Genomic DNA, 12,239 nt, shown 5'->3' on the forward strand with positions numbered 1-12,239 from the left:
CCAAACTGATGACCAATTCCTTTTCTTCAATACATGGTTAATAGCCTAATGGCTGTGCAATTAAAGCAAGGGCATAACGCCGTTTTCCTTTGTGGCATCTACACATACCAGGCAGATTCCCTTTTGTGCTCAGACAAACTTAGGTAGAATGGCACAGGTCCAGCATCTTTTAGGAAAACAACTAATAAGACATTAAACATTTTTCACAGTTATTAGGGCTCGGCCTACATCCCACGAAGTGGGTGTGGCTTCAGAGTCCTTTTTGTGAGGAGTTCCAAAATCTAACCTACGAATTCCAGAGAAGCGCGTGAATTTTGTTCGTTATTTATGGCAGCTGCATGGCAATTGGCCCTCGCATGGCTGTGTTTTTACAAGCCAGCACGCAATAGGCCATAGGCTGTTGAGTTGCTCCGCTTCCTGCATATTCCGCGCGGACACGCGCAGCAGAAGGCTAAAATTCATCAATTACCAGCTGTCAGGGGCCGTGGTAATTGAAGCCAGATGCCGGGCGCGCGTGCCCCATTCTTTGCTGTGTGCTCCTTCACCGTGAATTTTTTAACAATAGCGATCGCGAAAGTGATCACTTTCAATGCTGCTTTATTGCCGTCGCACGCATTTATTTATTTATTTATTAACATGCCGGTTCTTAGTAAAGTACATGTCAAAGGCTAAGAAAAGTAGGTTATTGCAGTGAACTATATCAATAATGGACGTTTCGCAGGAACAATTGCACAAGAAAACTGTTCCACCCTGTTATACAGTTTTTTTTCCATTTATGCGTAACTATTTAATTGGGTCTACAATGGCACACAGGTACACGCTAAGCTGCTCTTGATTTGTTTTAGGCTCTGTAAAGAACGTCAGCCCGGATTTGTACAGGATCAACAAATCTTTGTAGTTTCAATGCCCCCTCCCTTCTCAGCCGGGACAAGCCCCTGCCCTCGGAGTACACTGTGTTCACTTTGTTGTGCGGCGTCCAAAAAGGGCACTGAACCGCTGGTAACTGGCAGAGCTGGAGTGTATTAAACACACAAACCCTTGGTTACAGGACATAAGGATTATTATAGTGTGAGTGCAGAGTGTGCAGAGTGTGAAGTAGTGAGTGTGCAGAGTGAGTGTGAGTGCAGAGTGCGTAGAGTGCAGAGTGTGAAGTAGTGAGTGTGCAGAGTGAGTGTGAGTGCAGAGTTATGAGTGCAGAGTTGTGAGTGCAGAGTAGTGAGTGCAGAGTAGTGAGTGCAGAGTAGTGAGTGCAGAGTAGTGAGTGCAGAGTAGTGAGTGCAGAGTAGTGAGTGTAGAGTGTGAGTGCAGAGTAGTGAGTCTACTCTGCAGAGTAGTGAGTGCAGAGTAGTGAGTGCAGAGTGCAGAGTAGTGAGTGTAGAGTAGTGAGTGTAGAGTAGTGAGTGCAGAGTTGTGAGTGCAGAGTTGTGAGCGCAGAGTGTGAGCGCAGAGTGTGAGCGCAGAGTGTGAGCGCAGAGTGTGAGCGCAGAGTGTGAGCGCAGAGTGTGAGCGCAGAGTGTGAGCGGAGAGTGTGAGCGGAGAGTGTGAGCGGAGAGTGTGAGCGGAGAGTGTGAGCGGAGAGTGTGAGCGGAGAGTGTGAGCGGAGAGTGTGAGTGCAGAGTGTGAGTGCAGAGTGCAGAGTAGTAAGTGTGAAGAGTAGTGAGTGCAGAGTAGTGAGTGCAGAGTAGTGAGTGCAGAGTAGTGAGTGCAGAGTAGTGAGTGCAGAGTGTGAGTGCAGAGTAGTGAGTGCAGAGTAGTGAGTGCAGAGTAGTGAGTGCAGAGTAGTGAGTGCAGAGTAGTGAGTGCAGAGTAGTGAGTGCAGAGTAGTGAGTGCAGAGTGTGAGTGCAGAGTGTGAGTGCAGAGTGTGAGTGCAGAGTGTGAGTGCAGAGTGTGAGTGCAGAGTGTGAGTGCAGAGTGTGAGTGCAGAGTGTGAGTGCAGAGTGTGAGTGCAGAGTGTGAGTGCAGTGTGAGTGCAGTGTGAGTGCAGAGTGTGAGTGCAGAGTAGTAAGTGTGCAGAGTAGTGAGTGCAGAGTAGTAAGTGTGCAGAGTAGTGAGTGCAGAGTAGTAAGTGTGCAGAGTAGTGAGTGCAGAGTAGTGAGTGCAGAGTGTGAGTGCAGAGTGGTGAGTGCAGAGTGGCGAGTGCAGAGTGGCGAGTGCAGAGTGGCGAGTGCAGAGTAAGTGTGCAGAGTAAGTGTGCAGAGTAAGTGTGCAGAGTAAGTGTGCAGAGTAAGTGTGCAGAGTAGTGAGTGCAGAGTAGTGAGTGTGCAGACTAGTGAGTGCAGAGTGCAGAGTAAGTGTGCAGACTAGTGAGTGCAGAGTAGTGAGTGTGCAGAGTAGTGAGTGCAGAGTAGTGAGTGTGCAGACTAGTGAGTGCAGAGTGAGTGTGCAGAGTAGTGAGTGCAGAGTGTGAGTGCAGAGTGTGAGTGCAGAGTAGTGAGTGCAGAGTAGTGAGTGTGCAGACTAGTGAGTGCAGAGTGAGTGCAGAGTGAGTGTGCAGAGTAGTGAGTGCAGAGTGAGTGTGCAGAGTAGTGAGTGCAGAGTAGTGAGTGCAGAGTAGTGAGTGCAGAGTAGTGAGTGCAGAGTAGTGAGTGCAGAGTGCAGAGGAGTGAGTGCAGAGGAGTGAGTGCAGAGGAGTGAGTGTGCAGACTAGTGAGTGCAGAGTGTGAGTGCAGAGTAGTGAGTGCACAGTGAGTGTGGTGAGTGCAGAGTGGTGAGTGCAGAGTAGTGAGTGCAGAGTGTGAGTGCAGAGTGTGAGTGCAGAGTGTGAGTGCAGAGTGCAGAGTAGTGAGTGCAGAGTAGTGAGTGCAGAGTAGTGAGTGCAGAGTAGTGAGTGCAGAGTAGTGAGTGCAGAGTAGTGAGTGCAGAGTAGAGAGTGCAGAGTAGAGAGTGCAGAGTAGAGAGTGCAGAGTAGAGAGTGCAGAGTAGTGAGTGCAGAGTGCAGAGTGTGAGTGCAGAGTGTGTGTGCAGAGTGAGTGGTGCAGAGTGAGTGGTGCAGAGTGAGTGGTGCAGAGTGCGAGTGCAGAGCTGTGAGTGCAGAGTGTAGAGTTGTGAGTGCAGAGTGTGAGTGCAGAGTGTGAGTGTAGAGTTGTGAGTGCAGAGTGTGAGTGCAGAGTGTGAGTGCAGAGTGTGAGTGCAGAGTGTGAGTGCAGAGTGTGAGTGCAGAGTGTGAGTGCAGAGTGTGAGTGCAGAGTGTGAGTGCAGAGTGTGAGTGCAGAGTGTGAGTGCAGAGTGTGAGTGCAGAGTGTGAGTGCAGAGTTGTGAGTGCAGAGTTGTGAGTGCAGAGTTGTGAGTGCAGAGTGAGTGTGCAGAGTGAGTGTGCAGAGTGGTGAGTGCAGAGTGGTGAGTGCAGAGTGTGAGTGCAGAGTGTGAGTGCAGAGTGTGAGTGCAGAGTGTGAGTGCAGAGTTGTGAGTGCAGAGTTGTGTGTGCAGAGTGGTGAGTGCAGAGTGGTGAGTGCAGAGTGGTGAGTGCAGAGTGGTGAGTGCAGAGTGGTGAGTGCAGAGTGGTGAGTGCAGAGTGGTGAGTGCAGAGTGGTGAGTGCAGAGTGGTGAGTGCAGAGTGCCTAGTGCCTGTTTCAGATAGAGCAGGGTATGCTTCTGCTCTTACACGGTGCACTGACACACATGAGCTAAAACAAAGAACAGCTGAACACGTGGGAGCTTCATTGAGGCAGCCGGCCCTCTGTGAAGGGAGCAGCAAGGAGGGGATGCCTCAACCAATCAAGCACAGCTACTCACAACCTACTGTACGATTACAACACAGGCCAAAGGGCAGAGCTAGGTCTTTTCGCATTACGCAGGGTGAGCAGTGTGTGTGTGTGTATAGGGTGAGCAGTGTGTGAGCGTGCAGGGTGAGCAGTGTGTGAGCGTGCAGGGTGAACATTGTGTGAGCGTGCAGGGTGAACAGTGTGTGAGCGTGTAGGGTGAGCAGTGTGTGAGCGTGTAGGGTGAGCAGTGTGTGAGTGTGTAGGGTGAGCAGTGTGTGAGTGTGCAGGGTGAGCAGTGTGTGAGTGTTCAGGGTGAGCAGTGTGTGAGTGTTCAGGGTGAGCAGTGTGTGAGCGTGTAGGGTGAGCAGTGTGAGTGTGCAGGGTTAACAGTGTGTGAGTGTGCAGGGTGAACAGTGTGTGTGTGCAGGGTGAACAATTCCAATCCAAACCACATAATTCCATTACACACCACATGCATACAATCCATAACACATGGCTAAAAGACATTGCCATTTACAATGCCATTAGCTCGAACTCAAATAAATCCGAGACCTATTGCATTTCCAATGCTTGTTTTTTTTAAAAGCGCCAAGGTTTGGTCTCTGTCTGTCAGGAATTACGAATTATTTGTGGCAGCGTCCGACTGGGTGAGCACGAAAATAATGGGCAGATGGGGTCAAGGGCGGGGCTGCCATTGTGTCCTGATGTGACCATTGTATTGGTCACAGTGGGGGCAGGTATGTAGCCTCCTCACTAAATGAGGTGTAAATCACTGCACAGCCGGGCCATCAAAGGTAGCCGTTTTTTCGTGCGTATTGATTGCTCCTCCAGTGCAACACGGCTCCTACAGTGTTGCTGGGCAGGCCCCTGCCCACAGATACAGAGGGGAAGGGGGAGAAAGTCCTGGCAACTAGAGAGGACTTCCTCGATGTGCACCACACAGGACTCGGGGGTCTTGTAATATATTGTGTTCGGAGCAACACTGCCGTCCTGGAACGCATTTTTGAAATGAATAAGTAGGGGAACGGACTTACTTATATTAAAAAAGTAGGGGCACGCCGTGCCCTTCCGATCCCGCCCACTTCGACCACTGCTTCCCTCATACCCTTGTGGAATTCTCTGGGGAGTCTGCCTCAATCGGAGGGTTGGTGTAGCTGTCTCCTTTCTCATCGAGGTCATATTAAAATTGTGATGAATCACGAAATTGGCCTGGGTGGGATTTAGGAGGTTATTTGGGGAAAGCGTTGCAAAAATTACTGGCTCTCCTTTTATTCTCTAAATCTTGATCTCAGAACAAGCTCTTCCTCAGCATACTTCTCACCAAAATGTGCTGCAGGAGCTACTCTTATTAGGTGATCAAAGTGGGCTATCACCCTCTGTTATAGAAGTGGTGACTTTCCTCCCTCCCTCCTTTCATACTTTCAGAAGATTCCAGGAAGCTGTTGCAGAGGTCTCTGTTGTTTGCATCTGGCCCCTATTACAGAAGTCCCCTTGGGGCGCAGCGGGCATTTGCGCCCAAAATGTGCATCCTGGGGCACTTTTGTACTACAGAAGGGGCTTGAGTGTATCTGTAATACAGATAGCAATGGTGCATACGTTGCACCAGTGCTATCTCAAGAGGGGGTTCCCTCATGCCCCATGCAAATGAGGGAATCCCTTTAACAATGCACCAGCGCTGGATTATGGACACATGCTCAGAGGTAAAGAAGCTGTCAGGAGGTGCACTAACACTGCGCCACTAATAGATGAAGCACAGTCAGTGCACCCTCTGATGGCAGCCGTCTGGACAGGGTTAAGAGGTCCTATGGACCCCCCAGACATCCCCTTTAAGGCTGGTGAAGTCACTCACTGCATACGCCTGCAAGGTGATCGCTGCCTGCACAGTGAAACACGGAACAGCTTTGAACCAACTGCTAAGTATTGCACTTGCAGGCGCTGCACCTAGGGAAGCACTAGTTCACGGCTGCCCTGAGAGCAACACGTTCAACCTAAGAGGATCACTTTCCCTGTTTGCGACCGATGCACCTGTCTGAAGGTGCACCATGGCACAAACAGGGAACGTCCGTCCTATGGACTCTGGTAATTGGGTGTGCTGGTCATAGTTTCAGACACAACAGTGTGGTCAGCTCAGCCGCTGGCTAATTTATTTTTAGGAAATACTTCATCATGCAGTACCTAGGGGGGTCTGATGCAGTTAGGGGAAATCAGGTAGAGTAAGAAATGGTGCTCAGCAGCAAAAAAAAAAAAAAAAGAAGTCAAGTAGACCTCTGTGATAACAAAGAGGTTCAAGGTTTACTTTAACACTGAATGTAGGTAGCATGCAAACATGAGAGGGTTTAAGGTTTTGAAAATGTAAAAAGTATTTTGCGTGACTCCTTTAACTCGAACCTAGGCATCTAGCATACCTGCAAAGCAGTGTATGCACAGCACCTTTTTCAAGGCCTTAGATTAATGGACGAGTGCGTTCATTAGTTGCTTTCCCCAGACCTACCCCATGCCTCTATGATTGCTCCAGACCAATGTGTGGGCATTTGATAGTTACCTTACACCCAAACACATCAGCTGTCCAACATATTCACCAGCCAGGGCAGAGCGCAAGCTGCAGAATCACTGCCAAGTGATTCCCTGGGTCATCAGGCACTTGAACAAAGTATTTTTTAGTATCCCCTTCTTTGACATCCGTCATGAGAATTGTTCTCATCGAGGCAGTCTTCAGTGATTTTCAACAAAAATGGCCTTCCTCAGTGCACTTTCTACCTCCTCGACTCCGGAGTACTCTCACTGGCCTCCAGGCCAAACTGTGGGAAAAGAAATTGAAGATGGCGACTAGGTCAAAGGGTTTCCAAGGTGTGGGTCTGACATCTTGCAGGGAGGGAAAAGACACCAAAGGGTTGACAACTTCACAAAACCCACTCAAGGAAGAAAAAAAACAAAACTATTCCGGACCCAGCTACTATATAGTGCAATAATGCACAGCATGTGAATCCAGAATAGATTTATGCCGTAAAACCACTTTAAGGTCCAAATCAGAGTTGTCTTTCAGGCTCACCCCGTCCCCAAGACTGCTCCAAGGCAGCGATCTTTTATTCCTCAGAAAACCCATTTCCTCCACAGATGGATCGTTTTGTGTGCACCACTATGTCTGCTCTGGACCAGTGTGCCAACAATATTGCTTTTTACTAAGTTTCGGTTTTAAAAGCAAACATGCCTAACAGTCTTCTGACTTCTCTTAGCAGGCAGAACACGCATAACATACAGATGTTTATCGAAAGAATGAACTTTTAGCTGCAGTTCGGACTAAATCTGAAAAGTGTGCTTAAGTTACTAGATGGTGTTATGGACTCTCAGGGACTGCATCTATACTATAAACCATTCTCTGCCTACGTAGAATACTCAATTCAGCGTTCATCTCAGTTATCAAATCTCATCTCAATGTCTTCTATGCACTTTTTTTTTGCCCTCATACATTCTCAGGTGCTCTTTTCGACACCTCTGGTCCCACTGGCAAAGCATATTCTAAAATGGAGGTCTTATTAGGGGTATTATGGGCTTTGGTCAAGACCATATTGACCAAAGCCTTACTGACTAACCCTAGTTTTGCGAGTAGTAAAGGACACAACCATAAGATGGCAAGATAATGCATAACCTGGGAATCTATAAGAGATGTACACTGAAAAATAAGTGAACACTTAACTACTCCCCCTCATCTTGGGGTAACAGCACACTCTAATCCAGGGCTCTTCACTAATGTATTTAACCTTCTAGTGTCCATTGACTGTAGTTAGTTATACACGTTCATTTCTTCAGCTAAAAAAAAAAGTATGGAAGATGTGATGCACTGAAGGTGTACGGAAAAAGACAGCTGAACAGGGACAAGAGGGGAATTGAAGGAACAGAGAGAAATAAGATTAGCCGACGTGTGGGTTTGGCGTTTTTAAAACAAAACTGGTTGTGTAGTGGGCAACACATGCAGGCTTACTAGATGTAAGTATTGGAATACTTTTACATGGGAACATGGTAAAGAAATGAAGGGGCAGAATAGCCCTCTGGATGGGAAGTGGCAAATGAAAGAGGAGGCGGATCTGAGAGCAATGTGGTTGTCCCTCCACCCAATTAACATTTTCGTTATGTTCGCATCAGAGTAATTTTGCAACTAGTGTGTGATAGCCTTAACATCAATTAACAATGTTGTGTAGAAACAAACAGCTGCTACAATAGTTCCTGTTCATGCAGGCATATGTATATGTTCACACGTTGATTACATAATTAGAAATATCATTGATATCGACAAATTATGTGCAAAAGGGAACCAAAAACGACATCAGCCACTGGGAAATGATTTGAAGATGTAAAGCAGTGCTATGCTGCACATCCTATGTCCATCAGTCGGAGTGCCCTCAAGTAGCAGTGCTGTAACCAATTTCTGACGATCATTGAACACTGAGGTCTGACTCATTCCAGGTTTATCAACTCCATCTTGCCCTTGTGTTGTATGGTCAGTGGTGTTCCTCGCTTATCCTTTTGTGACCCATTTTAACATGTCAGATAACCAGAGCCAAACATTGACCCAAAATGACTAAGCGATGCTTACAGCAGAGTAAGGTTCTAATATTTGGATCTGTGAATTGCAATTTCATTTGTGAAAGCAGAATGAGAAATAGTGTGAGGTGCAGAAAGTAGGGACTTTAAGGTTCAGGAGGAGTGTTCTGGATGACAACGTGATGTAATCGAGTCCTTGTAGTAGCTACCTCATGGCCAACTGTAAGAATGTTGAGTGCTTGCATGTAAGTTTCGAAGTTTGTGTGTTAAATGTAATAAGCATATCAAGTGCATTGAGCTTAGGAACAGCCAGTCCTAGTATGGAACCTCATATCAAGCTACTAATCCTTTGGTTTGCAGCCACTATACAGATGGTTGACTTTACACAAACACAGAGGCAAATCAAGGCCAAAGATAGTTAACATTTGCATTTATTATAATGTGTTCCCTTACATTATAAAAATGAACACAGACCATGCAGAGGGCACACGGAATCGGAGAGGGGGGCAACTTGTGGATGGTTGTGCGTTTATTTCCTAAGTCTGTAACATATCCCCTTATGATGCTCCTTTGCTGTCACAGTAACAAGGCTCCACAGGAGGGTGCACTCCAGACACTGCACATGTTCCTCATCAGCTTTTCTGGGAATAGAACAAATCTTACTGAGTGTCAACCGATCCAAGCCATAATCCCTGAAAGGCATGACAGTACCCTGCTATGCAGCTGCAGGCAGTAAGTGCATAGACAGTGCTCCAGACCCCAAACAGAGGCAGTGACGCACACAGTGCCTAGCCCCACTGTGTGCACAGTCTGGGACGCATGCCAGAATATGGCTCATTCCACAGGAAGTTGTGTAAAAACACAGCTCTGACCTAATACATTTTCAGCTACGTCTTCAGAAGCTGAGTGTACCAAAGCTCCAGACTGAATTATACCAGAAACTCAGAATGTGCACAATACCCAGGCCCAAAATCACACGCAATGTGCAAATAAGGTGTTCCAATTTTGAAACTCGGTGTATAAACATAGCCTAATTCTGTCCCCTCAAGATTACCGTCCGTATTGCTCATGTGATACTTACCAAACGCTCAGATGCACACAGAGCTCCAGCCTCATCTCATTAGATACTCCACATTCAGTTTAGTGTAGACATAGCTTAGGACGACCTCTGCATACAGCTTAGTGTACATAAAGTTCAAGTCTTCCTCCACAAGAACTTTCAGATACACACATTGCTCCAGACTTTCTATGCCTGCAGCTAGGTCTACAGAGAGCATGTGTGACTGCACAAGGGTCTCCGTGTACACACCATGCTCCGGCCATACTCTGCAAGAAGTCCAGAATACAGAGCTCAAGCCTCACTGTACAAGCATCCCATGTACAGAGAGCTCCAAACATCCTCCCTAAAGCACTGTAAATGAATGGCAGCATCTGCCCTTGCAGTCCCTCTACTAGCATTGGGCACACAGCATGTATGATCCTGCAAAGGGCTTTATTGTAGCAAGAATGGATACAGGTTGAGTCCCCAGAGCAGTTTTTGCTGCCCACAAGGTGGCAGAGACTGATATCAGAGAACACTGATCATCAGGCGGTACTATTGGGGGTCTCCTGTGGGCTGGGTAGTGGCATAGAATCAGTGTCCGAGGATCAGGAACGGCTGCGGTCTTCGTGGTTTCCGGAGATCATTTTGCTATAGAGTTTCTGCTGCTCCTCTTTGTAAACCTCCTTCACTTTTTCCCTCTTAAGACCTCCGTCCCTGAAAGGGAAGCAGAAGATGGGTTAGAGGCATAAACCAAGCTTCCGCCTAACCTGCGGCATAAAGATAATCTTCCCCAGTCCAATAACAGTCATATTCAGCCTCCTCCCTGAACTGCATCACAGACAGCCCCCAAATAACAGTAGCATTATCCTTCAATTGATGGTTGCTGTAAAGGGCATGCAAATTGAGCCACTCAACTGTCCTGCAGTACCCCTTGCTAATTCAACACTGGAACATACAAATCTCTGACAGTGAAGAAAACAATTTACTTACCTGTAACTGTAGTTCTCCAGTATTGGAAGCTTTCATAGATTCACATGCCTGAATCATTCTCCGTCATAGAGACGGGAGTCTCCGGTACATAAAAAAGCAATGCTTAGTAGTATAGCAAACTGAAAAGAGGCCTAGGCCCATTTCCCTTTTGCAACCCATAACCTTTGTTATGTAAAGGAGACCAAACTTCTCCCTGAACCAATCAGAGCTCCTCACCCTCTAGAACACTCCTGAGAGAACATCTTGCCCCTCAGATTTTCGTGCACTTGTGCCAATAACACTTTGCGTGCTAAATCCGAGGTGAGCCTCTCAGGGGAGGAGGGCAGGTTGAATGTGAATCTATGAAAGTTTCCAATACTGGAGAACTACAGTTATAGTTAAGTAACTTGTTTTCTTACTTATTGGAGCTTTCATAGATTCACATGCCTGAATCAGAATAGCGAGCAGTAGAAAAAAGCACATTTAAAAAAATATATATTTTTTTAGACCAAATGCAGATCTGGTATAGTTACCCAAGACATCATCCATCTATACATATTTATCTTAGAATTCTGCATATCAGTATTGTTAAGGAGGTGGAATATGCTATCAGTTGCATTGTGCCCCAGAAGGCAGCTGGTCTTGATGGAATTCCCGGGGATTTGCTCCGTTCCAACCTGCAGAAATGGGGGAAGTTTATCCACACCTTACTCACTGCGATTGACAAAGGTGCCGCCATCCCCGAGTCTTGGAAGGGGGCAGAGGTTGTCCCTATTTTTAAAAAAGGCCGGAGGGAAGACCCTGCCAACTACCGACCAATAAGCTTACTGGACTCAACCCAGAAGGTCGTGGGTAAGGTGGTGCTGGAAAGAATCCTCCAATGGGCAAATGAAAATGAGATCCTTTCAGATTACCAGGCTGGCTTTAGGGCTGGCACTGGCACGATAGAGCAGGTCTTCAGGCTCCTATTATTATATTGGAAGGTGGTGGTTATAGGCAGAGGCAGCCTTTATTTGGCATTTATTGACCTGAAGACTGCCTTTGACCTTGTGCCCAGAGACCAATTATGGGGCGTGTTGGCGGATATGGGGATCCCCCCAAATATTCTGTTGATCTTAGTGCGATTGCATGATGGTAATTTCGCACAGGTGCGATGGGGCACTGATGGGCAGAAAACTAGTAGGATACCGGTGGGGAAAGGGGTACGCCAGGGATGCGTTCTCGCCCCCTCCCTTTTTTCACTTTATGTGAATGGGGTTGTGGAGCACTTACTCAAACATCCTTCAGATGCACCGTCCCTGGCAGGGGAGAAAATTCCCACTCTTCTTTTTGCCGATGACACGCTAATAATTTCAAAAACTTCGGCGGGTCTTCAGGGCCTCTTAGCTAATTTTCAGACCTTTTGTGACCAACGGGGCCTAGTAATCAACACAGAAAAAACGAAGTATTTGGTTTTAAATCCCCCCCCAAAAATGAGGTCGTCCCCCTGTACTTAATAAAACCCCTTTGGAAAGGGTCACCGTTTTTGATTACTTAGGCATCCGAATTACTGATACTATGCAGTGGGCCCCCCATCTGCTGAAAATGTTGCTTAATCATAAAAGGGTCACAGGGGCACTTGCTAAAGAACAGCGATCTTCTTCAACTAAGCCCATCGCCCCTGTCATGGACATTTACAAGGCGAAGGGTGTTAGTTCCGCCTTGTATGGCGCAGAACTTTGGGGTACTTTTAACACCGATCTTCTAACTAGGTCTGAGAATAAGTTCCTGAAAGGTATTATGTCCCTCCCACAGAGCACACCTACGCTACCCCTCTTGCTGGACCTTGGATGCCAACAAATTAGCGATGTTGCAAGACTACGACCATTACTTCTATGGGCTAGGATGTGGCGTGTCCCTGAACTTGCAAAATACGCTAAAGGCCTAGCGGAGGTGATGTCACTGGCGGGGTGGCATAGGATAAGATGGCTAACCGATGTTAAGGCTT

At 47.2% G+C, this 12,239-nt stretch overlaps 1 protein-coding gene across 1 annotated transcript in view; it reads right to left on the minus strand.

The window, feature by feature from the left end:
• Window positions 1-8,654: 8,654 nt before the first annotated feature.
• GPAT4 (glycerol-3-phosphate acyltransferase 4) overlaps window positions 8,655-12,239 on the minus strand; it is a 289,147-nt gene continuing 285,562 nt past the window's right edge. The window contains exon 13 of the mRNA XM_078666242.1: window positions 8,655-9,997. Coding sequence (XP_078522368.1) covers window positions 9,889-9,997 — 109 coding nt within the window. The 3' untranslated portion in view covers window positions 8,655-9,888. The remainder of the gene's footprint in view (window positions 9,998-12,239) is intronic.

The sequence above is a fragment of the Lissotriton helveticus genome, chromosome 11 (assembly GCF_964261635.1).
Source record: "Lissotriton helveticus chromosome 11, aLisHel1.1, whole genome shotgun sequence".
In the NCBI taxonomy this organism is placed as follows: Eukaryota; Metazoa; Chordata; class Amphibia; order Caudata; family Salamandridae; genus Lissotriton; species Lissotriton helveticus.